This window comes from Synchiropus splendidus, chromosome 8 (genome assembly GCF_027744825.2).
Source record: "Synchiropus splendidus isolate RoL2022-P1 chromosome 8, RoL_Sspl_1.0, whole genome shotgun sequence".
Lineage (NCBI taxonomy): Eukaryota > Metazoa > Chordata > Actinopteri > Syngnathiformes > Callionymidae > Synchiropus > Synchiropus splendidus.
In genome coordinates, this window is record NC_071341.1 from 21,938,327 (window position 1) to 21,964,561 (window position 26,235).

General features: G+C 47.9%; 3 protein-coding genes across 3 annotated transcripts; 2 read left to right on the top strand and 1 right to left on the bottom strand.

Annotated features, from left to right (window-relative positions):
- Window positions 1–80: 80 nt before the first annotated feature.
- si:dkey-202l22.6 (interferon-induced very large GTPase 1) lies at window positions 81–7,495 on the top strand. Its single transcript, XM_053873588.1, has 4 exons — window positions 81–415; window positions 1,296–1,415; window positions 1,564–6,190; window positions 7,276–7,495. Exons 2-4 carry the CDS (start codon window positions 1,373–1,375, stop codon window positions 7,433–7,435), a joined length of 4,830 nt encoding a protein of 1,609 aa, XP_053729563.1. The 5' UTR covers window positions 81–415; window positions 1,296–1,372; the 3' UTR covers window positions 7,436–7,495.
- A 4,191-nt stretch (window positions 7,496–11,686) lies between these two features.
- Window positions 11,687–17,931, top strand: si:dkey-202l22.3 (7 transmembrane receptor domain-containing protein). The gene is made up of 5 exons (XM_053872256.1): window positions 11,687–11,798; window positions 14,309–14,764; window positions 15,785–16,182; window positions 17,092–17,294; window positions 17,802–17,931. Exons 2-5 carry the CDS (start codon window positions 14,311–14,313, stop codon window positions 17,929–17,931), a joined length of 1,185 nt encoding a protein of 394 aa, XP_053728231.1. The 5' UTR covers window positions 11,687–11,798; window positions 14,309–14,310.
- A 1,353-nt stretch (window positions 17,932–19,284) lies between these two features.
- Window positions 19,285–26,235, bottom strand: gpr184 (G protein-coupled receptor 184). The gene is made up of 2 exons (XM_053873883.1): window positions 26,015–26,235; window positions 19,285–22,264 (listed from the first exon to the last, which is right to left on the bottom strand). Exon 2 carries the CDS (start codon window positions 22,233–22,235, stop codon window positions 21,210–21,212), a length of 1,026 nt encoding a protein of 341 aa, XP_053729858.1. The 5' UTR covers window positions 22,236–22,264; window positions 26,015–26,235; the 3' UTR covers window positions 19,285–21,209.

Here is a 26,235-nt window from a genome sequence, read left to right on the forward strand (position 1 = left end):
GCAGAGAAGCCGAGTCAGAGGTCACGGGGTCATCCATAGGTGTCGTCTGCTTGAAGGGCCAGCGCTTCCAGTTCTCACGCCACATATTTTCTTGACTGTTAAGTTGTTCCCTCGACGACTCTTGTCGTGTGTGTGTGTGTGACAAACACAGAATGTGTTTCAGTGAAGCCAGATATCGTTTGATCTGGCTGCTGTGCGTCATGTTCCTGGCTTGCACTCATGACCCGTGCCGACCACAGATTATCGGAACACTCTGACATATCTGCAGCGGGCAGACTGTTCCTCGACAGACATTTCGGAATGTCTTATCAGGAAGGAGGCGGCTACAAGAGCAAGTATGAGGAACTGTGCACGGCTCAAGCAGGCAGAGCTTTGTCTTCCGTCCGCACTTGGACCACAAGCGCCAACCAACAAGGTAAGTGCCTTTATTTATTTGTCTATTTAAAAAAAAAAAGATTTCCTCCTGGCTGCGATTGAAGAATGGTTTCAACAGAAAAGAGGCCATGAGAGAAGACATTCATAAGGGCTCAACCAATCTTCCACTCTCCTTGAACAGAAAGAAAATTGGGTTTGATTTTTTATTGTAAACCTTCCAAAATCACATGTTCCCTCCTCATGGGAGAAGATGGCAGCAGTTACATGTTCAGATGGACACCAGGAAAATACGCCTCACAACTGTTCACTCACTTGTATTCCTCCAAAAAGCAACACACCCGAAAGTTTCTGGCAGAAACTGCCTCTTAAATGAATAACCAAATATTTGTTTCCCTTTTTTTTAGAATCTTATGACGCTGTCATTTGGATTCATCGTGAATATATTTGTCTGCTTCTATGTATTGACTAGTGATGGGTCAGAGAGGCTTCATGAAACAGTGTTCTTATTTTTAGAGCTCAGCAGGTGGCGCTGTTGGTCTAAAAATGAGGTGAGGTTTCGTTGAAGTGGCCGTTCCTAGCTAAAGATTTTAGAGCAGGGACCGCCATCTAGTGGGCTCTGAAAATGAGGACACTGTTTCATGAAGCCTCACCAGCTCATCACTAGTATTAGCACAACATAAAGGATCTAAAACACACAGTCGTTGGAAATATTAAAATGCAATGGAACAATAATGTAGAAATATCATGCAATTTGTGTTGATAAGATTATAACAATAAATTACAGTGAATTTTAGAGAGACTATCGGATGTTCTTCACTAGTGAGAGGCTGTGTGGAGGCATTAACACGTGATGACGTGTCATGTGATGAGCTGGTTCCGTCCTGTGGCTGCTGTAATGGAGGCGCACCTTCTGCTCTCAGGCTTCAGGTTGACATCCGCACTCTGAGAAATGTGAGTGACTCCAGGCAGAGGAGGAGAGTAGTCTGCAGCCTTCATCATGTCCGTCAAACTGTCAAAAAGGCCGAGCAGCAAAAAGAAAAGTACGTTCTGTTTCATTATTCCAAGTGATGGTGGAAGCTTTTTTCATTTCTTTCCTGCTCACACGAGGCTTGTAGATTACATTAAAATAAATGTAGTATTTCAAATGTTTGTCTCACTTAATGTTTCTGTTGCTTCATGTCAAACCAGAGAACCAAAAGGAGAACCCTCAAGTTGAGGTGCTTTTGAAACTTGGGCTGGAGAACTTCTGGAAAAGGCCACTGGACCCATCATCTCTGTCGGAGATAAATTCCTGGAAGTGCAACGCGGAAGCTCCGCTCCACCACAAAGATCTGCCACAAGCCTTTCTGTGGCGTCTGTGGCTTCTGCGGCCAGACGCTCGCCGCGTTTGCATCGATCGCACAGGCACAGAGGAACCAATCGATGGAGACGTCAACCCACTTGATCTGGTCACAGCAGTCCTCCTGTCCTCAGACACATTTCTTCAGCAGGAGATCATTGTGCGCATGGTTCAGTGCCAGTTTGCGGTCCCTCTGCTGCTCCCTCCTTTAAATCCAGAGGAAGCCAGCAGCTTTCTTCTGTGGCCTCTGAGAGGAGTGGTGGGCCGGTGGAGGTCCCGCTTCAGAGGCCAGATCCAGGAGGAACCTCTGGCAACCACGCCTGTCCCACTGGTTTCCTGTGTGAAACTTGGTAGTTGCAGTTTATCCAAGTCAAATGTGCTGAACCGAATTCTCAGTGGGAACAGAGCGTACAGTGAGGTGTTTCTCCACAGAGGAGCGGAGGGTGGGCAGCATCCACGGAGACTCTCCAATGGCCTGGTGGAGTTAGGCTGCCACCGACCCACTGGTGATGGAGATACGTTCCTCCACCCTGTGCTCATCTGCAACCTACGAGGTGACGCCAGCTTGCACGAGAAGTCCTTCACGTTTCTCTGTCAGACGTCTTCAGCGGTGGTGGTTTTCTGTGAGAACCTCAGGGAGAAAGACAAGCGACTTCTTGTTTCTTGCAGAGAAACGGCTCGCAGGCTCATCTTGATCGACCTCTCCGCCTCCGGAGAAAATAGAAACGTGGGTTTTGCAGACCAGAACCTCAACGAGTTCTTGAGGCTTCCAGAGGGCTCAGTCTTGCAAGAACGGGAGATGAGTGAGGAGAACCTTGCTCAGATGTTAGGTGGAGCTCTGGCAGATTTATTACCAGGGAATCTAGAACCTGTCACTCTGGAGGCTGCTGGGAAAGTGGCAGAGGGGCTGGGAATGAACATGGACGAAGGCGTTGCTTGCAAAAAGGCGATGGCTATGGTGGAGGAGATCTTGAAACCTCTCGCTGAGATGGGGGTTCTTGAGTTTAAGCAAAAACAGCTGCCACTGCAGGGATATCTGTGGAAGAAACTGGCTAATATTCAGAAAGCAGAGAGCAAACTGGAGAACAGCAAACAGAAACCGGACGAGAAGCTGAGGAAAGAAAGGGAGGATGTGTTGGCCGAGCTGAGTCGGTATAAGATGACAGCCTCAATGAAGATTTTCACCGATGCCCTTTTCACAGGCGATGTATCAGAGCAAACATATTTTCTGACCTGGATGAAGCTCAGGCTTTCGACCTTTGAAAAAGACTCTGACAAGCTTTCTGCAAATCAGCAGATTGATCCCGCTGATGTTGCTTCTGCACCGTTAGGATTCAAGCAAGACATCGGAACGGACGAGGAGGAGTCGGACAGCTTCTACACAGACACGTTCGAGGACGAAGACGAGATGCAAGAGCTGGACGTGAACAATGAAGCGCAGGGCTCCGCTCAACTAACCAGGTCGGAGCAGAGTCAGAATCACGGCGAAGATTCCAGTCAAACAAGTGGAGAGGTGGGTGAAAGAAGCTGTGCTCCAGTGGAGGACAGGAAGTTGCCGTCCAGACAGACCTTGCATGGTGACACGGCGTCAGGCTCCCAACTGCCTCAACCCTCCCTGGGCCTGGAGCACTTTTTGCGTGAGCTGGGCCTGATATTTGAGCTGACTCACACCTCCGCCGGCAGCGGGAGCCACCACGTGCTCCGTCTGCCGAGTGTGGCCGCCGACCTTCTGCTCCGCGGCGTTCCCATTGAACTCATGGACGGAGAGGCCTCTAACATCCCCATCAAATGGTTGGGGTCAGTCGTGGCAGAGGTCAACCGGAGCCTGTCCCGGAAGCAGTTGAGGATGCAAACTCTGACCTGTCTGGGTCCACATCATGCGAGGAATTCAAAGGTCCTGTCTGCCTTGTTTGGCGTTTCCTTTCCTGATGGCTACAGAAACTCGAGCAGAGGGGTGTACATGGTCGCCATGCCTGTACCCCAAACCCTGCGGCAGCAGACGGAGTGTGACTTCCTGTTGTTAGTAGACGTCGAAGGTCTATGTTGCTCTGCTTCCAGCAAAACTAGGCTACAGGACACTGAGATGGCCACGCTAGCAGCAGGACTGAGTGATGTTCTGCTGCTCAACATCTCTTCTTCTGAAGATTCAGATTGGGAAACCGACCTTGGTGTCACAGTCAACGCCCTGCTCTGTGTGGCAGAATGGGGCTCAATGCCGCGCTGCCATCTTCTGTCCCAGGATGAAGGAATCAACAGCGTGCTAGTTGCCAGGCAGATGGTGCGTGTTTGTAACATGCTGCAGGGAATGAACCATCGCAAAGATGATTCGAACAAAACCCCCTGTCCTGTTTCCATGGACATGGTGCCTTTGGGCGACACGCCTCGATCCCAACCTGCAACTCTAGAGCGCAGTCAGGCCGTGGTCCACCTGAAGACGTCTCTCTATGAAGCCTTAAAGACGTCTGCGAGTCAGAGCCCAAGCTGCGGATGGCCAGAATTCACGAGGCGGCTTTGTTCCCTGTGGGAAGCAGTGAAATCGCAGTCATTTTCAGTGAGTTTACAAAGCACTGACGTGGCAGTGGCTTTCTCAGTTCTGTGCACAGAGTTTTCTAAGTGTGAGGAGCGTTTGAGGGACCAGGCTGAGAGCTGGCTGCAGGGTGCAGAGCGGCGCATGTGTGGCACGGAGGTCAGCACCGGTGGGAGCTCAGCCCAGAGCCCCGTCCTGCGTAACCTGACGGATGAAGGCAGAGCAGAGCTCCAGGGGCTGATCGAAACGCTCCGCTCCCAAGTAGAGACGTTCATGCTGAACCATCAGCAACTTCAAACCCACTTGGAGCCATTTAAAACCATCGTCATGAGCAACGCGGACAAGCTCCAGGAGGCGATGACAGAAGAGCTTGTACAGAGACTGGAAAACAGCTACGAGCGCCACTGCTACTCCACACAGCTGAACAAGTTTGAAGCTTCGCTTTGGACGCAACAAGAGTCCAGGCTCCTCACACTGGTGGAAAACAGTAAATCGACCCAACACCTCTACCAAGATGAGGAATTGGAAAAGGAATTTGAAGACATGTGGAGCCTCACTGCATCCAAGTTTGACTTTAGGCCTTCAGAAAGCCCCAACATCACCCATGAAGTGAAGGAAGTTCTGAGAGAGAATCTCATTGGTCGTGGCTTGCAGAAGCACATGGACAAGGTTTCAGGTGTGGGTCAAAATCAGACGGATGTCTTTCAGATTCATGACGAATACTTTGGATATCGGAGCAGAGTAGCGCATATGTTCGAGGAAAACAACAGGCCTCTGAGGGAGGAAGCCACTCTGCTCGCCAGCACCATCATTCAGGAATATAAACAGTTTGCGGCGGAGAAGTCAAAGCTACCTGCGGACTTTTCCATCAGCTACGTGACAGAGATGCTGGAAAACGTTGAGAGGGCTTTGAGGGAAAAGGCGATGCAGATAAGGTCTGTCTTTGAAGTGGATCTGAAAGTGCATCTCTGCAACGCGGCGTGCAGAGACTTCCAGAGTCTGCACGACCGATACTGCAGGGACCGTGAGCTGCTGAGTCACATCAACTCCAGGAAGCCCACAAACATGGCGGACTTCGTTTATCACTTCAGGAAGAGAGACCAGTGCCAGAGAGTGGCGCAGGCCTTTGTTTCGGCTGTCCTGGAACCCATGGTGTGGGACTACATCCACAGACCCTTAGGGCCACGCATCGCAGAGGAGATCCAGGAGAAATCACAGCACTTCTCGTCCAGAGTGGACTTCAATCAGAATCTGCTGGCTGAGCTGATGAAGGCACCGCAGTTCGACGGCTTCCTTGGGTACTTGCTTTCCTATAGCAACTTCCTGCTGGAGCGCATCCGGCTGTCAGTCACCTCCCACCTCTCTGGCTCTAACACAGTCAACAAGTGGAGGCAGCAGCGTCTGGGAGAGATCATCGGGAAGGTGGCAGCAGCCGTGAGCGAGACGGCGGAGGGCACCAGCGGCGTGCTGAGCGACACCCAGCCGCTCCTGGAGCTGCTGTGCCTTTCCCTGGAGAGAGACGGCGACGTCAGAGTCAACAGGGACCCCCTGAGCGGCCCCGCGTTTAGCATCACCACGGAGTGGGATCGCTTCATCACATGTTTAATGGAGCTGCTGGCAGCGCTGCGCCTGGACCTCGCAAGGCAATTCACTCAGGCAATCCAGGCTGACCGACTTCTCCCCTCCCTCCCAGTCGACCCGTGCCACTGTCTGCTCGAGCGAGTGAGATTCTGTGAGAAGCAGTGTCCCGTCTGTGGCGCCCCCTGCATGCTGGAGAAGAAGGGCCACCAGGTCCACATGAGCTCCCTCCACAGGCCCAGGGGCTTGTTGCCAGATGGCTCCAGCTCTCCTGAGTGCGTGGGCACGAACGACGGTCCTGATACTCACCTAAGTGACTGGCACCTCGACGCTGAAAACAAAGACAGTCACACCGACTGTGTGTACTGGAGGTAAGTTGTTTGGTTTAGTGCCATTCGTTTCAATTGAAGTAAGTTCCGCCTTCCTATCCGCTGCCTCATACCTACTGATGTGCACGTGAGGCTTCATGAAACAGTGTCCTTATTTTCAGAGCTCAGCCGCTGGCGCTGTTGGTTTAAAAATGGGGTGAAGTTTCAGTGAAATGGTTGTTCACATCCAAAGACTTTAGAGCAGAGAGCGCCATCTAGTGGGGTCTGAAGATGAGGACACTGTATCATGAAGCCTCACCAGCCCATCACTACTATGCCTTTTCCAAACAAGCATATAGTTTGTTAAAAAATCATTGCAGCAATGAGCTAATTATTTATTTATAATATTTTTTACAAGCTCATTTGTAAGGTCCTTATTTACCGTCATGTTGTTCCAGAGCCGTACTGTAAATGAATGCAACTTTCACAGCAGTACTTGAAAAAAATCTGATCGTAAACATTGATGGAGGTGAGACTTCACTGAAATGTCAGTGTGTATGCATGAGACACGGGAGTCTGGATTGGACGCAAAGGTCCACCTGAAAACAGTCGCTGTTTGAGGCTGGGGCAGTGAGAATGTGCTTGAAAAGCCACCGCAGATCATTGGCCGACACATCTGGGAAGAGCATGTGAGCCGTGAACCCTGAACGGCCAGGCCATTAGAGGGCGCAGCGGGATGACTGCTCCATATCCACTACTGAGAAACTGCCCTTCAATGGACTGATAGCATTGGGATCGGGTGGCGGCCGATTGAGCGTCGTGATGGATTCAATTTCACAGGAAATGCATTTTTCATGACCCTGCGTTTTGCACTGATGCGGAACAAAAAGTGCAGCTCAGGTTGAGGAGGAGTTCTGTGCTCTGTGAATTAGCATTCCTGCGACGCAGCCTTCAGACAACATGAAGTGAGAAAGACATTTATGCAGTCCAGAACACCTCTGCTGTCTCCGGGGGAGGTTTGTCTGGGAAGTGTTCGGCGCCATCTGCAGTTCACCGCTACACCTTCGATCAAGCGAGAAGTGCAGTGATTAAATATCCATTTTTTTTCCCATATCATGATGATTTCGTTTTCCCTTTCTGCCTTACAGATATGTCCTGGCACAGTTCAATGAGAGCTTTGCCAAAGAGCACGGAAGGCAGCCGGAAGAGATTCCAGAGGACTGGAATGGGATCACTCGGAAGGAAGCGCTGGAAAGTCTGGAGGAGGCCTTCACACAGGTGGAGGAGCCACGACGTCCGCTGCACTGAAGGCGCTGAATGTCAACAGGCTGCGTCACGTCAATACGTCATAATAAAGAAACAAAATGGTTGTACAGCCGCAGTCTTTGGAGAGCAATGCTTAGCTGCTGAGTCTTAGCCTCACCTACCGTGCGTCTGCTGAGCGTCGTGTTCAGTTTTCACCTCCAGACTCCCATCTGCGGTGTCGACGGTGAACGTCTCGGGTCCACCCTCCCAGCTCATTCAGTAAGATGGGCCATAAATCAGAGCAGCTGCGGCCCATGGATCATGGATCTGTGCAGTACGATTCCCATCAATCATCAGGAGAGGAACACAGGTGGAGCAAGCCAAAGTGAAAAAGTGATGCGTCGGGACTTTGCACTTTACTTCTCCATAGACGTGAGGCGACTGGGAAACATGATTTTGGAATCATCGTTTTCAGTCCGATTTCCACATCGTCTATGACCAACAGCCATTGTTTTAAATCACACCAACATGCTGAATTGAATTTTACTTTATAATGTATTTTAATTTGGAATGACATTTTCCACATGAGAGGGAAACAAAACACATGACGCCGAGAGAAAGCGGAAGAGATGTTTCGTCGTCACTAGAGTTTTGTTTTTTGAAAATATCAATGAGTTATAGAAACGGTCTACATATATATATATATATATATATATATATATATATATATATATTCAGAAACCCTGCATTTTATTTTATTTTTTGTCAGCACTTTATTCCAAAGCACTTTTTGTGAGTCACCAACAACACGGTGAGGTGGAGAGATATAGGTTTCACTGGATGGACGTGTCCAGCATCAGCAGCCTGATTAGAAATGAGCAAGCGCAACTTAAGTGTCGCTCGTTCAAGCCGGCGCTGAGCCCACTCTTCGCTCTGTTGTCTGGACAACTGCCAGTCACCGACCCACAACACAACACTTTTGCCAGGCAACAGAGGCTTTGAGCATTGATCATGTCGACAATGGTCACTTGAAGCAACTGAAACTTCATGAATTCATTTCGAGCCGGGTGATTCTGCCGACCCGGTTCTGGTCCTGCTGCGTTTTTATTTCAGAGCACAGGACTATTTTTCATCACTGGTTTTGACTCAAACTGAGGCCAATCCTGGCAGCTGTGATTGAATGCATCCTCTCACCGAGGACTGCATATTTGCTGGGACGCTCTCGCTCACATCTGAAATCCTTCCTGAAGAACATTCCCCCCCAACCAGACCGCCAGAGCTTCAGCCAGTGCAGGGCAGGATCCTCCACTCTTCCACTTGTGCTGAGTGCAGAAAGTGTGAGCTAAATACACAACAGAACCTGCCTTCATTCATCGAGCGTTCACCTGCAACACGAGGTGCATCAAAATCTCGGCTCAATATAAAGGTAAATTCCCTTTGAAGGAGCCTTCATTTCAAACATTTTCATTCCAAATGGTGTTTGTGCACACGCCGAGTGGCACTTCCTGGTCGTTTGTCAGAGGCAACACAAGGGCACTCACCTCCCTCCAATGTTTACATCAAGCGTGGCGCCGCGCTTCCTCGACTCGCCGTGATTACCTCGCACCGATTCATGTCACGAGGCGCTCGGATGGAAGTGTGTTATCCAACTGACGTATAATTAGTCGGACGCTGGTGCAGAGCCAGAAGGATGTGAATGAATACTTAGTGTTTTGTATGTTTGGCATAATGCAGCAGTTGCAGAGAAACAGCCGCCCTTTGCCGCCGCTGTCTCACGCGCTGCGGCTCTCTGAAAGGTTGTTTTTCCCCTGGACTCTGCTGACAAATGTCCTCAGTCTGAGTGTGGGAAATGTGACGCTGGAACTGAAGGGCAGTCAGCAGCACATGATTTGCATAAAGCAGCAGAAATGATGTGCTGGAATCCACCTGGAGGATGATTGTCGTGACCCTGAGGAAGACTCAACTCCATTGAACTGATGAGCAAGTTAATGAACATGTACATAAGGGAATAGAACACATTACCAAGACCAAGATCCTCCTTTGAGGACGGGGTGAAGGATTCACCACTCACCTGAAGCTTGCCACCATAAACATATCATCACGTGTATGTGATCAAAACATGGCTGAGCAAGTGAAAGGGCTCCAAGACTCCTGTCAGCTGAAACCAGCTCCAGTTGTCCAGGTTATGGTCTTCATCTCCAAATATCTTGCTCTTGACTCAGTCCCAACCTCCAAACATCTGGCACTTGTCTCGGTCTCGACCCCCAAATATCGTGGTCCTGTCTCGGTCTCGACCTCCAAATATCGTGGTCTTGTCTTGGTCTCGACCTCCAAACATCTTGCTCTTGTCTCAGTCTCGACCTCCAAACATCTTGCTCTTGTCTCAGTCTCGACCTCCAAATATCTTGCTCTTGTCTCAGTCTTGACCCTCAAATATCTTGCTATTGTCTCGATCTCGACCTCCAAATATCTTGCTCTTGTCTCTGTCTCAACCTCCAAATATCTTGGTCTCGTCTCGGTCTGGACCTCCAAATTTCTTGCTCTTGTCTCAGTCTCGACCTCCAAATATCTTGCTCTTGTCTCAGTCTCGACCTCCAAATATCTTGGTCTTGTCTCGGTCTCAACCTCCAAATATCTTGGTCACGTCTCAGTCGCAACCTCCATATATCTTGGTCCTGTCTTGGTCTCGTCCTCCAAATATCTTGGTCTTGTCTCGGTCTCAACCTCCAAATATCTTGGTCACGTCTCGGTCTCTGCCTCCAAATATCTTGGTCACGTCTTGGTCTCTGCCTCCAAATATCTTGGCCCAGTCTCGGTCTCGACCTCCAAATATCTTGGCCCAGTCTCGGTCTCATCCTTGTCCTTTCCGTCGTGGTCTTGTCCTGGTCTCTACCTCCAAATATCTTGGTCTCGTCTCGACCTCCGAATATCTTGGTCTTGTCTCTGTCTTGATATGTCCCACTCTCTACAATGTTTTGGTCTCGGGTGGTGTGGTCTTGACTACAACACAATGGGATTTCTCTTCATTCGACTGTGTCACCCGGGACACAAAAGTCCACTAGACAACCCTCAACATGTCCCACCTTTCCTGTGAGATGTGCTGCGTTTACTGTCATGAAAATAAAATGGCTCCCTGTGAGATTTCGGGGAGCTATTTGTTCCGTATCGCTGCCCAGGGAGATTTCTTCGTGGTCGACCTCCAAACTCATATTCAGTATACACGATGCAAACAAAGCAGTCCACATGAGGCAGGGAGGCTTCAGAAGCCCATGTCAATATGCCAGAGCATAATGGTGGTCATTTTGGACTCGGGATCCATAAAAGTGACTCACAGCAGCCGAGAGGGAGAAACAACTCCGTTTTTCATCTTGGAGCCCTTTCCTCGGCCTTGATCAATTTCCTCTCGTGCCGTGTGACACTGATGTCCTGGGAAGTCTGGGCTCCCGGTGATTCTGTGGGAGCCGCCCTCAGAGCACCAGTCTCTTTATCACAGGTGTCTGAAGGTTCACTGCTGGGAAAACAGAGGAGCGTGAACGTGAGGAAGGAGGAGAAGGACAGACGTCCAACCGAATTTAGGGAAAAACTAGAAATAAAAACTGAAAACAACTGCCTCCATTGAAGCATGCGCTGACAAACTGAACTTTTTTTTGCACTTCCAGTCAGTAAGAAAGACTGTGGATTGGAGTGGATCTTGGAGTGTTTCCTCCACTCACCAGTTCTGACGGAAGGAAGAAATGTATTCAAACAAAAAGGCTCGTTCACACTCACTCCCAGCCTTTTCTCTCTCTGCGTCTTGTGTTCCCTTCCTTTCTTTCCCCCCTCACATCAGGTATGGCGTCGCCTGAATCGCCTCATTCCACAGAGTGCCGTGTTTTCTATTGAGCAGTCGCCGCTGAGGTGAACAATTAGCCACGAGGGCTGCTGTGACCAGGAGGAGCGCTTGAGGAGAGTTGGACTCAGTGGAATGTGACAATGGTTTTCACGGAGAAGTGACTGACTGGGACACTTTTGTGAAAGACGAAACTCAAGTGCTTATTTTTGCCCTGGAGGACCATGACAAAGTGACTGCCAGTGGGCTGCTTTTCCGTCTCCTAATTTCCTTTCTAAACCTCTGGTATCATGGCGTTTTAAATTCACACTGTTCTCCCTGAGATGGCAGGGAAGCATCATCACCGGTTGTGACTTCATTCATTTGTAGCAGTGTGTGACAACATGACGGAACACAAGGGGGAGGTGTTACAGATCGAGGGAGTGGGGTTATATAGATCTTTTTTCTCTTTTCATTCTCCCACCCTCCACCACGCCGCCGTCTGCCGAGCGTCTCGCAGCCTCCACACGGGAGTCAGGATGGCTACAATGAATTATTTCACGGAGAAATCTGGATGAAGAGGTCGATTCAGCCAACTCAGTCAGGAATTTGAAGCAGGTAGGAGCTTTTTTTTTTTACCTGTAACCAGCTGGTTTATGAATGGCAGAGCAAAATGTCCGATGGTCATTTGTTTTTGTGCTGTAAAACAGAACATTATAGTGCAGAATATTGTTGTGTTGTTTCTGAATGAAGCATCAGTCTGATGCCCACAAAATCTTATCTCTCAACAGAATGTTATTGATGACCATCAACGGGCGAAAGATAAAAAAATAAAAGGTCAAAAATTAACAATTGCGAGCATGTAGTGGAGCTGAAGCAGAGAAAGTCTGTGCGGTGAGATTCTGATTTGTCTGAGAGCCAGTCATGAGAGGGAGAGTGTGGAGAGGTGAGGAGAAGATCTCTGCTTCTGATGGACATTTAAACTGGCTGGACTCTGGAAACTTTGAGACGAGGGTGAGGCGACTCCGCAGCTGCAGTCTGTTGCAGCGGAGACCTCGACGCTGAGAGGGTTGAGGGCAGCGCCTCAGCTGTGAGAGGCTCCACACGTCGCCTCTTCGCTTGATAGTAGTGATGGGCTGGTGAGGCTTCACGAAACAGTGGTATCGTTTTCTGAGCCCACTAAATGGCACTTGGTGCACTGAAATCTTTGGATTTGACCAACCAGTTCGATGAAACCTCACCTCATTTTTAAACCAACAGCGCCACCTACTGAGCTCTAAAATTACAGACACTGTTTCATAAAGCCTCACTGGCCCATCAATGGCCTCAACATTCATGTACAGAGGCGTAAAGGTGCCTTCTGACAGTGACATTTTTCTATATCTCCTCTGTCAGAATCAATAGCTGCCTTCCAGAGCTTCAGAGCTGGAATCCTAAATACAAACAAGCAAAAAGAAAAACCCACGCATTTGTCCAAATGTTAATGGACTTTGTGAGGCAGGGTCAGTTCCTGCCGATTGAGGATCCTTAATTCTCATCACGGCGTACATATTAGCAGCACAGACCGACTGCCTTCCACAGAGGCCATGGCAACGCCGTTACCAAGGAAGGGCTCCATCCAAGCTGTCAAATAATCTGTGAGACCAACTGGGACCTCAAAACCTCCACTGACCCATCGCCACAATTAGATCTGTACAGCTTTGAAGAAGTGACACTGACTGACACCTGAACCCGTGGACGTCCGTGTTTGTTGTCTAAACTCAGGTGTCAGGAAAGGATTCTTCACTCTGCACATGTGAAAGGTTTGGTCAGGAAACGATGGCGTCATAGGTGGCAGGGAAACAAGCAGCGGCCACTTCAGGGAGTCCTGGCGTGAACGTGGCTTGTGTGGCCCTCGCTCATGAAAGTTCCCATCCACCAACAGGGGACATTTGTCGGTGGCTTTGGGTGAAACTGCAACCTCAGAAAGAGTGAATTCACCGTGGAAGAAAGAGTGACATTAAAAGCGATTGAGAGACTGCAACACACACACCTGCTCACACACACACCGCTGTGCCTTCCGCTGGATCTTCAAAGCAACAGATGAAATAACTGGAAATATATTGCCTCCAACTCCAGAGTGTCACTCCACTTGTCAAAAATAATTTTGTGGAGGGATCAGCTGATGATTCCATGGGTGCAGATGAAGTCTGGCTGTGGAAAATGTCGGTAACAGTGAGGGCATATTAGCTATTCCAGAGAAATGGAGGGAGTTTTTGCATAGTCAGGGACTCACTGGGATCCTGTCCCGGGACTTGGGCTGTGTCCCATCTCTCACCCTAACACTGGGCTCTGCGCGTCACGTGTCAGTGTGGTGTGTCCCACTCCTCCTCACTGGCCGTTCACCACTTGAAATGGTGCCTTCAAACCCAGGGAGCTCCGGGGGTGACTTGAAACCAAGTGGGAATATGAAGTGTGGAGAGATGTCCAGGAGACCAAAGGACTTGATTTCAAAACAATGTTGGACAGGACAACAGGGACGTGTTAGTAGCCAGGACCACTCTTCCCTTTGTTGACTTTCTCTGGTGTCACACGTCAGCGGGCCAAATCCTCCACCGTGTCCCACAACATGAACAATACAACATGGATGTTCAACAGTAGGTTTTTACTTCTTCTGAACAAACAACAGTGGGCTAGCATCCAGGCTAACGTTAGCATCCTCACACCTCTGACACATCTATCGCCGCAACATAGGCTCCGCCCATTTCTTCTCCGTTGGTTCACCAAACCAGGTGAGATGATCAGCACCGATGCAAGAGGCTGCAGAAACGTTGGAGCTGCCATTTCCAAACCATTGTCTCCAACACTGGAGATGCAGCAAACAAAACACAGCACGGCAGACAATGACACGCTGTCTTTATGCGTGACATCATCAAGTGTCATCCCAGTTCTGAGGGACGTCAGTCACTTCACTTGGTCGTCGCAGGGAGCTTCATAGTCGAGGGCGCGCACAACCAAGTGCTGGTGTTAGGAGGAGATGCCTTCAAAGAAAAGGTTGAGCCTTATTGAACTGAATTTTGCAGCTGGGTATTCAGATGATGTCACGTTGGGAACCAAGGTGTTCAGATGTCTGCTGCTTGTCTCAGCAGGGATGGAGCCATACGCGGCGGAGGTCTTGGCCAACAGCAGTCAGCATGCAGAGGTGTTGAGCACAGAAGGCGTCACCGGTCACGGCCTCAACAGCTCCGACCCACTCGGCATGTTCGTGGGGATGGAACTCCTTCTCCGTTTCAAGCCGCTTTTCCTGCCTCTCTACTGCCTGGTCATGGTGGTGGCCAGCGTGGGGAACGCCTTTCTGCTCACCTGCATCCTGGCAGACAAGAAGCTCCACAACGCCACCAACTTTTTCATTGGCAACCTGGCGGCCGGCGACCTGCTGATGTGCCTGACCTGCGTCCCGCTGACCATGTCTTACGCCTTTGACAGTCGGGGCTGGGCCTTCGGAAGACCCATGTGCCACCTGATCCCTCTGCTGCAGTGCGCCACCGTCTTCGCCTCCGTGCTGTCCCTCACCGCCATTGCCGTGGATCGCTACGTTGTCGTAGGTGAGTGGAAGCTCACTCTCAGACAGACACTTTTTTACCAGGCTGCAATTCCTGATAAGATGGAGGGAGTGAGGTGGCCACCATCTGTATATATATATATATATATATATATATATATATATATATATATATATATATAGTTACCTGTGAGCCCATTACCTCGCCAAGTTCACAGTCACATGATCGCCAAGGTCATTGGAGTTAACAGAAAGTAATGAAAAACTAGAATTGTAAATCATTTTTGATAAATATAATAAGAGATAAAGGTTTTTCATGAGACAGTAAATCACTGAAACTGTCAATAAACAAACAAAAATTACGGTAAACAAGTCCTTCCTTTTCATCTTTATTTATTTCACAAAGAAGCATTTTGAGATGATTTAAAATCTACTTTTGGATCGGCTGGTTTTGAGACAGCTGTCGAGTCTGTGATGTCACTTGTGTTGACAACCTGACATCACTGACTGGCGCGATGGTTTTAGTTGGGCAAAAGCCTCATGTTTCCAAACATCATGTCTTTTTTACATGGTGTCATATTTTTTGAGTTTTTGTAACTGACTATTTCAATCTTCAGTCTTGTTCCAGTGCCCCATATTGAAGGAAAACAAAAACAATAATAACCTAAACTAATGAAACTAAACTGAAACCAAGCAAGTGAAACTCACCCGACCCGCTCTAAAAACTCATTGAAACTAACATCTAGTGATGGGCCAGTGAGGCTTCATGAAACAGTGTCCTCATTTTCTGAGCCACTAGATGGCGCTTGGTGCACTGAAATCTTTGGACTTGGCCAACCATTTTAATCTGCTCTAAAAATAATGACACTGTTTCATGAAGCCCCATCGGCCCATCACTACTAACATCTACAATCCAAATCCAAACTAAATTAAAACAAAAACTATTATATCATTGATGGTCATACGTTGCGACATATACCAAGGACATGGAACGGTTCCTTTTCTTCAGTTACAAACTGGTCTCAGTCAGCTGACTTGACTTTCCTCCTCCGCTCCTCTCCAGCTCACCCTGTCCGGAGGAGGATCTCCGTCTCTGGATGTGGCGCGGTGACCCTGGGTATCTGGCTCCTATCCCTGGCTCTGGCCGCGCCCCCCTCCCTCTACACGCGCTACCTGGACCTGCGGCCCAGCGGCATGGACCTGGTGGTGTGCGAGGAGTTCTGGCCCCAGAGTGGCAACCTCAGGCTGATGTACTCCTGCTTCATTCTCACCACCTCCTACATGATCCCGCTGCTGTCCGTCAGCATCTCCTACTACGGCATCACCGTCAGCCTGAGGAGGTACTCGGTGCCCGGCGAGGCCTGTCACGGGCAGCAGCGCTGGAGTCAGAGGAGGAGGAAGACCTTCTCCATGCTGGTGGCTTCAGTGCTGGCCTTCGCCTTGTGCTGGCTGCCCCTGCAGGTCAGTCCTCCGCCTGCTCATCTCTGAGCTCACTGCTGGCCAGATGTAGCTCTCACTGTCTGTCTGACACCGCGAGGTCTCAGATGCGTTATGGTCGTTTCATGGAAGATTGGCCTCCTGAGGGGTGGAGGAGATAATATCCTGCAACACATCATTAACCAAGGAAGTCTGCAGCAGATGAGCTGCGGCAAAACAACATTAGATCCCAGATGAGCCTCAGATTTTCTTTGCAGAACTGTTCAAACTCAGTGTGTGAGACTTGCATGACACGTCACTATAGCTGCACATACATGAAACACGCCACGTGTGGAGACACTGCTGCGTCTCGAGGAGCAGAAACTGCTGCTTTCAGGACTGTTACGGGCCCATGTAGCACCTGGTAAACCCTTCAATTGGACACACTTTTTAGTTCAGTTTAATCCGACAATTCATCTGTTTCATTCTGCATAGTTCACTGTTGCACACTCATATTCTCTGAACATGCAGTTGAGTTATATTCTGTGCAAGTTAACAAAATAAATCTGTAAATAAAGTCACTGCTCAGAAGGTAAACACTGACTGAAGAGCACATGGCTGCAGTAGAAACTGCCTCTTACTGATGTAAATATGGAAATGTGGACTCTATATTGAGAACAAGATCAAGCTAAACAATAGTGATGGGCTGATGAAGCTTCATGAAACAGCGTCTTCATCTTCAGAACTCTAAAATCCCTGGATCTGACCGACCATTTCAATGGAACATCACCTCACTTTTAGACCAACAGCGCCACCTACTGAGCTCTAAATAAGGACGCTGTTTCATGAAGCCTCACTGGCTCATCACTACTGAACAAGACTCTGTGACAGGAAACAAGCTTTCAAAATAAAACAGGTGACGCAGCTAAACCAATCTATGGATTCTCCGTGCAGGTCCTGAACCTGCTGCTGGACCTTGATCCAGACTTCCACATCATCGGGAAGCGCTACATCAACGTGGTGCAGGTCTGCTGTCACCTGGTGGCCATGAGCTCCGCCTGCTACAACCCCTTCATCTACGCCTCGCTGCAGAACAAGGTCCGGCTGCACCTGAGAGGACTCCTCTGCCCCTGCCACCCCCGGCCCTCCGTGGACAGGTCCGTTTCCAGGACCTGACTGACCCGGCATGTGGAAGAAGGTCAGGCTTGACTCATGGGAGCGCAGCAGCTGGGTGACTCACATCCACTGGGACACTGAACTAGGCAACAGACATGAAGGTGGGGTGGATCCTGCCTTGTTACAAAGGCCAGGATCTGCATGAGATGACTAATGCTCGGGCTCAAGATGGCTGACGCTGTATTCACCAGATACCTAACCTCACTGTCTTCAGACCTGAACTGACAAACGGAGCTTTTGTTTTGGTTTCAGAAGGTGTGGCTTTATTATGCAGACACAAACAACACCGTTGTTTATAACTTGTTTTATTTAAATTGTCGTTGACAAGATAAAACTGTCAAAACTAAATTGTGAACCGTTTCAATATATCAGTTCAGAGAATGTGTTCACAACTGAACAAAAACAAATTCATATTTAGTAGTCCAGACACTGGCTCGCAGAAGTACTCACAGGGTGTCTCTTGTGTCTTGTGTCTCTTGGGTCTGAAGAGGCGCTGAAGTCAGTGTCCTGCTGTGTGGTCGCTCTCTGAACCGTGGCTCCGAGCGTCTGACGTGGCTCCTCACACTCATCTGTGCGTCCTGGAGCTTTAACACGCACGCTCAGTCGGACCTGCTGTGATGTTGAAGATCCTAGGAACTGATGGGCCAGTGAGGCTTCATGAAACAGTGTCCTTATTTTTAGAGCTCAGTGGGTGGCTCTGTTGGTTTAAACATGAAGTGAAGTTTCACTGAAATGGTTCTTCAAAGCCAACGATTTTACTGCAGATTTTCAAAGGTACATTGTAAGTTAAAATGAATAAATAAAATTGCTATCCAATAATATTTAATGAAGTGACATAATGAGAAATATACTCAATTAATTTATCATTATTTTATTTTATATGTGGTCTAAAAAAATGTATTAAAAAATAAGAATGTAAATAAATGTTTGAATATTTTCCAAAACTGAATGAATGTATGAATGAATTCTTATTTCAATCATCTGATAATTGTGTTATAAAAGTTATATGAGACTTGTGTAACCATCATAATCACATGGCGTCTTACCCAAAAACTAAATATATAAATATATATATATGAGGACAACATTATGAAGGATGAGTTTTGTGGTTTTTTTTATGTTTTTTATTCATAACTACGAGGTGCAAGAAATTGTAAATAGTTTAAAAATAATGTAATGAGGATTAAAAATACATGAGGATGAACTGAAATGTCTTTAAATTGTTGTAAACACCGATTCAATACCTGACAACTGACTCAAGAGTTCTGAAGCATTGGGGAGAGTGACCTCAGGAGGGCCACCTGGGGCCCCCGGGCCGCTGCTTTTCTCCGAAACAAAGAGTTCTGTCTGAAACACCATGTGTCTGATGCCAACCCTGGTGAATGAAGGTGTTAATATTCCGAGCATGGACCCCACCGTTCTATCAGCAGCAGTCATCGGTGCTCGGCCGTCACCCGTGAGTCACTTGTTAGCAGCCGGAGTCACAGTCCTGTCTTTGTTTTTCTGGTGTGATGAATGAGACCATTGTGTTTCAGCAGGTGATTATGATAATATGTCATGTCATAAACAAGGCACGTGCGGAGTGAATGTTAAAATGGGGGCTGGGACCTGGGAGCGGAGGGAGGTGCCGCTGCTTTCTGGCCCAGTCATGCTGTTAACGCTCACCTTACTTGGCAGTCAGTTGCTTGGCAGCTGACGGCTGCAGGCCACATCCACCCTCTTCCATTAGATTTGACTGTGTCCTTTCCAAGTAAGTGCTTAGAAGCCTTTTTTCTGGAAACCGTGTTGAATAGGATTATCTTTCAAATATGTCCATCTGCTTCCTGTGTGAATCGCTTTTATCAGCCTCTGCTGTGTACTTTGGTGTGTCAATAAAAAATCCTGTTCTGTCATGCGCTACGTTCTGCTCTACTTAGGATGAAAAAGAAAAACATTGGAAATATTCACATTTTTATTAACACACACTCTCTCACCCGCACATAAACACATGTGCAGCACAGCCAGTGATGAGCCAGTGAGGCTTCATGAAACATTGTGCTTATTTTTAGAGCTCAGCAGGTGGCGCTGTTGGTTTGAAAATGAGGTGAGGTTTCATTGAAATGGTTGTTCAAATCCAAAGAGTTTAGAGCAGAGAGCACCATCCAGTGAGCTCTGAAGATGTGGACACTGTTTCATGAAGCCTCACCAGCCCATCACAGCAGTCTGGACCAGCTCTGCCTTCACATGCAGCTGCTTGGTGCCGGGACGGATCCAAAACACATCCCATGATCATGAGATCAGACTGGGACTGGTGATTCACGTGCATCAAAGTATTATCGTCCTGAAGGTCATCGTAGGTCAAAGCGCCTTCAACAGCTCAGAAGCATCTGGTGATGTCCGTTGCCAGCACAGGTCCGAGTCAGTCTATATTTACAACATCCGAAAAATGGCTTAATCCCGGCTGTACAATTTACAATGTCGATGGGTGGAATTCAGCAAATTCCACTTCAGTGCATAGACAATTCAGTCGAGACCAGGCAGAGATCACTTCTGCGTCCATTAAAAATGGCTCCATTGCAGAGAAAAAGTTTTGGGACACCAGTGAAGTTTGACACAATCCCAAATATTCTCATGAAATATCTTTTGGTTTTGGTTCAAAAGGTGTGGCTTTATTATACAGACCCAAACAACATAGTTGTTTATAAATTATTGTATTAAAATTGTTTGTTATTGACAAGATAAAACTGTCAAAACTAAATTGTGAACCGTTTCAATACGTCAGTTCAGAGAATGTGTTCAAAACTGAACAAAAACAAATTCATATTTAGTAGTCCAGACGTTGGCGCGCAGAAGTACTCGCAGGGTGTCTGAGAACTTTGTTCAAACACCCTTGTACAAACAGTGAGCCCCTCGCGGCTAAATGCATGGGTTAGCGGTTAGCATCAGAGTTAGCATGATCTGCTGCTTTAATATTGGGAGGTGAACAAGCGATGTTCAGCCACTTCCACATAAATTAGCCCACTGAATTAGACCAACCAAACCTGCCTGCTGTGTACTTTGGTGTGTCTACATTCTACATTCTGCTCTACTAAGGATGAAAAAAAAACAAATTTTTATCAACACACACTCTCACTCACTCATAAACACATCTGCAGCCAGTGATGGGCCAGTGAGGCTTCATGAAACAGTGCCCTTATTTTTAGAGCTCACTAGGTGGCGCTGTGGGTTTGAAAATGAGGTGAGGCTTCATTGAAAGGGTCGTTCAAATCCAAAGATTTTCGAGGAGATAGCGCCACCTAGTGAGCTGTGAAAATGAGGTGACTGTTTCATGAAGCCTCACCAGCCCATCACTAGATCAGGCAGGTCTGGACCACTTCCTACAGTCGTGTTTCTTCCTATTGTGGAGCAGGAAGTCTGTGTTTGACAGTGAGGCCACGACACACAGTGTCGCCGTACTTCACGACCCTGCTGCTGCGGAGCTCAGTGGACTGGTTTTGAAGACGGGCGGCAGCTGCCAGAGTCAAAGGAACCTGTGCCTCGGTCGGAGACAAACATCAGGACTGGAATCTTTAGCTCTGCAGGGGGTCGTTGTTGCGTTGAAGCATCAAAGGAATAGTTTGGGAGCAAAGCTACTGTCTGAGTCTGCGAGAGTCGATTCAAAGATTCAGCGTTGGCCTTGGAGTGGATCCCAGGTCAGATTGAAAGGCAGGCAAGGCCCTCACAAGGAGGACTTGAGCTCAATCTGTGCCCACGTCGACACGTCACTTTCACTCCGACCCACATGACACTTGCCGTCTCACTGTGTTCTCCATGTGATGCTGAGCACAAGAGTGCTCTGGTGCCATGTGAGGGGAGGCCGGGGTGAGTGGGGATGATGGGGTGGAAGTGTGTGTGTGGAGGAGCAGCCACACACACGATCACAGGATGTTAGCATTTAGCTGGGGCCGGCCGCTGGCGTTTGTTCGTAGCGTGCTAGCGTCGCCCTTGGTCCTGGTCCGCCTCCAGAACTGCTTCATGTCCTCGCGGACCCCGTTGCTGACCAGCACGTACAGGACGGGGTCCACCACGCAGTTGAAGGTGGACAGCGCCAGCGAGCAGGAGAAGGGGAAGTGCATGCTCTGCTCGAACTGGCAGTAGCTGCCACCGGGGGCGGTGTCCTCACTGAGGAAGAAGGCCAGCGAGCGCGCCAGCAGCAGCACGTGGTACGGGGCGAAGCAGATGGAGAAGATGCCGATGACTCCGCAGGAGAGCAGGCGCACCTTCCTCTTGACCGTGGCGCTCATGCCGGGGCTCTGGCCCACCCGGGCCAGGATCTTCCAGTAGCTGAGCGCCAGCACCATCAGCGGCAGGAAGAAGCCCAGGCAGACGCGCACCACGTTGAAGGTGGCTACCGGCCTCTCCATGGGGTAGGTCTCGTAGCAGCGGTCGTTGGCTTTGGTGTCGTCGTGGGCGTCGGGGAGGTTGTCGAAGACCAGAACAAAGATGTGGGACACCACCACCAGCGTGTAGACGGCGGCGCACTGCGCCCAGGCCAGGCGCGCCGTGCGCCGGGTCTTGGAGCGCAGCGGGAACATGACCACCAGGCAGCGGTCCACGGAGATGCAGCACAGCAGGTAGATGCTGATGTACATGTTGGAGTAGAAGAAGAAGCCCACCACGCTGCAGAGAGGCACACCCAGCTTCCAGTTGTGGTCCATGTTGTAGTAGTTGATCCAGAAGGGGAGGGTGACGATGAAGAGCAGGTCGGACAGCGCCAGGTTCAGCAGGTAGATGCCCAGCACGTTCTTCTTGCGAACTTGCTGCCAAATGGGGCCGATGGTCAGCACGTTGAACATCAGGCCCAGGATGAAGGCAATGATGTCGACGGACATGAGGATGTCGGTGACGCCCCACGCCCCGATCCGCACGCACATGGGAGGCTCCGTGGGCGCCGCCGACGCCATGGCTTCCTCGCAGTCCTGGGTCTGTGAGCCTGAGAGAGAGAGAGGACACGTGTGTCAGTCCCACAGCTCAGCGTGTCGAGAGACATCAAAGACACACAACAAACATCAAAGGCATCCGTTAGTGAAGTCTGTCAAAGTTATCACACAATACAAGACAAATAAATATACTGTATATAAACTAGTGATGGGCCGATAGTGTGTATTTTTCTGTTTTCATTTTTATCTGACTGTCATTTGTATGGATTTTTAATCAATATATGTTTTTTTATTTTACTTAAATACTATTTTATTTTATTTCTTTTTAAAGTGTTCAAGTATTATCCAGAGTGGGTTTTTTTTGGATTACTGGATTACTGTATGAATTTACATGAGTTAATCTTTTAATATAATTTTGAAAAATTCATTTATTAAACAAAATATTCTTTTTGGTTTTAACTCAAATTTGAATCCCACGCGTATGTTTTTTACTCAATTTGAATATTCCACAAGTTCATATTTTAATATTATATATATATTAAAATATATAATATAAATATATTATATATAATAATATATATCTTTTTTTTCATTTATTAAAGAAAATACTCATTACTATTTTAGTCCAAATTCAGTATTATAACTCACCTATGTATCTATTCCATCACTATCTCATTCCAACGTTTTTCTCCTCAAGTACTTTACTCAGTTAGGATGACTGGAGTACATGTTACTCACACGGTTATTGATCTGTTTTTACTCAACTGCTTTCTTTTCATGTACAGTGTTCATGACCGTGCTGTTCCGTCTCAGAGGGGCTGCGTGGGAGTTGGACCTGGGGCCACAGGTCACAGCTAAGCGGATGATCTCCGCCCTCCAGTGGACTGACCTTTAAACTCTCACCTCAGATGACCAGCACTTCAGCCACATGGAAGTGGAGCGGACAGGTCCTGACCTCCTGCCGGTCTGAGACTCTGTCCCCACCGCGGCCCCTGCAGGACCAGAGCTATTTTCACGTCTGAAGCTCCAGGCGCGGCCCCTGGTGGCCCTCATCCTATTTTGTGGTCACCCGGCTCCTGCTGCAGAGCATGTTCTCAGGTGCCTCTCATCATTTCACCTCCATTATTCCAAATGGGCGGAGAACGTGGCGCTCACATCACAAGGTCTGATCGGCAGTGATCCGCCGATGTGGCTTCTCAGTCCTAATATTTCATGGACGAGTCTGAGCCGACGGGTCCTGCTCACTACAGTACAAGTGCGTGACTCACCTGGGAGTGTTTGAGGTGGAAAATGACTGTGTTGTCAAGTGCAAAACATAAGTGAAAATAAAAGAGGGTCGAGAGAGTGAGGGAAGTTCCCTGCCATAAACCCAGCGCACGTACGCAGCTGCCGCCTTCTGTATCTATGCAGCTCAACCGCCATCGTCTCCTTCCTCTCATGGCTCTTCCTGTCAGCCGCGTGAACCTGGGGCCTCTTTACCACTGCTCACAGGCAGGTGAAGCCTCGGCCTGGCTCTGCGCCGTGAGAGACCTGGTGGGGCTGAAGAGCCAGTTGCTTCTGTGCACACAGAAGTGGCCTTCAGCAGCATGCGGTTATGAGCCACCTCACGCCTTCGCTTCCCTTTTCACGGCCGCTCGCGCTTCATTCACACGTTTGAGTTGACTGGCTCACTTTTATGAGCAGGAACAACGCTCGTGAAAACTAAAAAAACATTTTTAAAATGAAATATTTTTTGTATTTTTAATGTCTTTTTGTGACAAACCCTTTCTTCCTCTGTGAACTTTGATGTGATTTCATTTTACATTCGTCCGTACGCAGCAAATCTGTCCTGGAAAGTATCGTCCCAGAGCCACAACAGCCCCATGAAAGAGACGTTTAAATCTCTCAAGACCAAATCAATATCTGTGATCGATAACTACATCGATCACAGGCGTGGAGCTCAACCTCAGAGGGGCCAGAGCTCAGGAGGAGAGGATTAACTCTGAGTTTCCTTAAATCAGAAACACACGCGCCATTTGAACTTTGGAGCATCCGCTGCTGTCGACACCTGCAGCGCATGATGGTTGAGTTTTGGACTGTTGGATGGGTGTGCTTTGCTTTGCATGTTGAAATATCATAGGAGCCAAACGTGGCGCTCGGCAGGACTTGACAGGGCTCCACTGGGGGTCACTGTGTCACACCACGTTTTTTTACCCGAGGAAACGAAACATTTGTTACGATCAATTTCCAGAGGAAAAAAAAACCCTGCCATTGTGGTTTGTTCCTCGCAGGGACGGAAACACCGTCCTCTCCGTGTTCGGCTCCTGCGCTGCTGTTTATGGTCTCAGGAAGCGTCTGATGCCATTAACTGCTGGACAGAGATGCTCAGGCCCATCCAGACTCCATCACTGGGAAGCCATTTGCTGGAGATGATAATGGCTCTGTGTGTTGCTGCGCTAATAAACTTTTACCAGTAAACGACTTTTACCAGTGAATGTCAACTTTATACGCCGATGATGAGTTAATGTGTACGGTCTACGTGCACCTGGGGTGTTTCTCTCTCTCTCTCTACATATATATATATATATATATATATATATAAAATGGATTATAAAACAGAATTACATTTTTTATGTGGTGTGTGAAATTATTTTTTAATTCTTGCTATTGTTTAAATGAATACATATTAATTTTAAAATGAATCTATATAAAATATATATACATATTAATTTTTAAAATAATCTATATAATATATATATATTTTATATAGATTATTTTTTAAATTAATATGTATTCATTTAAACAATAGCAAGAATGAAAAAACTATTTCACACACCACATAAAAAATTTAATTCTGTTTCATAATCAATTTTTTATTATGTTTTTTCACCATTATTATTTCTTTCATGTTGTTATTGGCAAATTAAATCAGGCGGTGAAAAGAGGCTATGTACTAATCCCCTTTTTTCCTTCAAACGCTTTACTCTTTCATAATGTCAATGCATAATGAACTAAAAATATGAAAAATTAAAAATCTGAATTTTTTGTTTTTCCCTTTATTTATTTAATATTTTTGGTTTGTTTATATTTGTTCATTTTTGTGGCACATTTCAATATTTTAATTTAATTTACTTAATCTGTGTCGTCAAAATGTAGCCATAATTTAAGACAATTTTATTAAAATCCCATATTTTATTTTATTTTATTTTATTTTATTTTATTTTATTTTTTACTGCTTGACCACAGTTAAAATGTGGCCTACTGCCATAGCCCGAGGGAACACAGTCACTCGGGGTTTTTTTTTTTGTTCGCCCACTCCATTTCTCATGCGAGTTGTGGAACTGATGTTTTCCCTCCTTAAATTATTCACCGGCTCTTGAATTACTCACCGTCTCAGCCGGCCCGAGCCAGCGACTCGCTGCTGTGGAAAGTTTGTTCATCTCCTACCGAGTGTTTGTCTGTGATCGATGTGTGTTATATCATCCTCAGGTTGCGATGCCGGATTTGTTAAACACTGTCAGCGCCGCGGCTCTGTTTTCAACACGCCTCCCTCAGCCAACTATGTGTTTGCTGGACTGTCAACTCCACTCGCTCGCGTTGCTATAACACAGACATCGCACAAGATTTTTTTTTTAAAAAGCATGAGGGAGGAAGTCTGAAGTGATCCCTGTTATTTATGTTTGGCAGCTGCCTCCCAACACACCGCAGCTGTGCTCCGCTCCACCGCTGCATTCCTGCACTCGTGTGTGTGTGTGGAGGAGAGCAAGTGGCCTGAGAGCAGCCGGAGCCTTTTCTGGACTTGAAACATGAGAAACATGCCTCACCTGTTCCTGCCCGTCAGAGGAGAGTCGCCTTACGTCACGTCCAGAGGTCAAGTCCACACTCAGCCCCGCGACCTTCCCTCCTCTCCAGGACACCCGTCAAAATGAGGCAAAAATCATGAGCGTCCAGTCCAGTGAGGGGATGAAGCAGCCACAGCTGGAAGGAAAGACCCGAGCGTGCTACAGCGAGGAGACCAAACTGAAAGAATGACGCAAGGAGGAGG

What these genes read in the sequence shown, in the direction of transcription:
- si:dkey-202l22.6 (XM_053873588.1), top strand. Translation starts at nt 1,373, where the DNA reads ATGTCCGTCAAACTGTCAAAAAGGCCGAGCAGCAAAAAGAAAA. An exon ending in GCCGAGCAGCAAAAAGAAAA is followed by an intron (nt 1,416 to 1,563) that starts GTACGTTCTGTT and finishes ATGTCAAACCAG; the next exon opens with AGAACCAAAAGGAGAACCCT. An exon ending in ACCGACTGTGTGTACTGGAG is followed by an intron (nt 6,191 to 7,275) that starts GTAAGTTGTTTG and finishes TCTGCCTTACAG; the next exon opens with ATATGTCCTGGCACAGTTCA.
- si:dkey-202l22.3 (XM_053872256.1), top strand. Translation starts at nt 14,311, where the DNA reads ATGGAGCCATACGCGGCGGAGGTCTTGGCCAACAGCAGTCAGCATGCA. An exon ending in GGATCGCTACGTTGTCGTAG is followed by an intron (nt 14,765 to 15,784) that starts GTGAGTGGAAGC and finishes GCTCCTCTCCAG; the next exon opens with CTCACCCTGTCCGGAGGAGG. An exon ending in TGTGCTGGCTGCCCCTGCAG is followed by an intron (nt 16,183 to 17,091) that starts GTCAGTCCTCCG and finishes TTCTCCGTGCAG; the next exon opens with GTCCTGAACCTGCTGCTGGA.
- gpr184 (XM_053873883.1), bottom strand. Translation starts at nt 22,235, where the DNA reads ATGGCGTCGGCGGCGCCCACGGAGCCTCCCATGTGCGTGCGGATCGGG.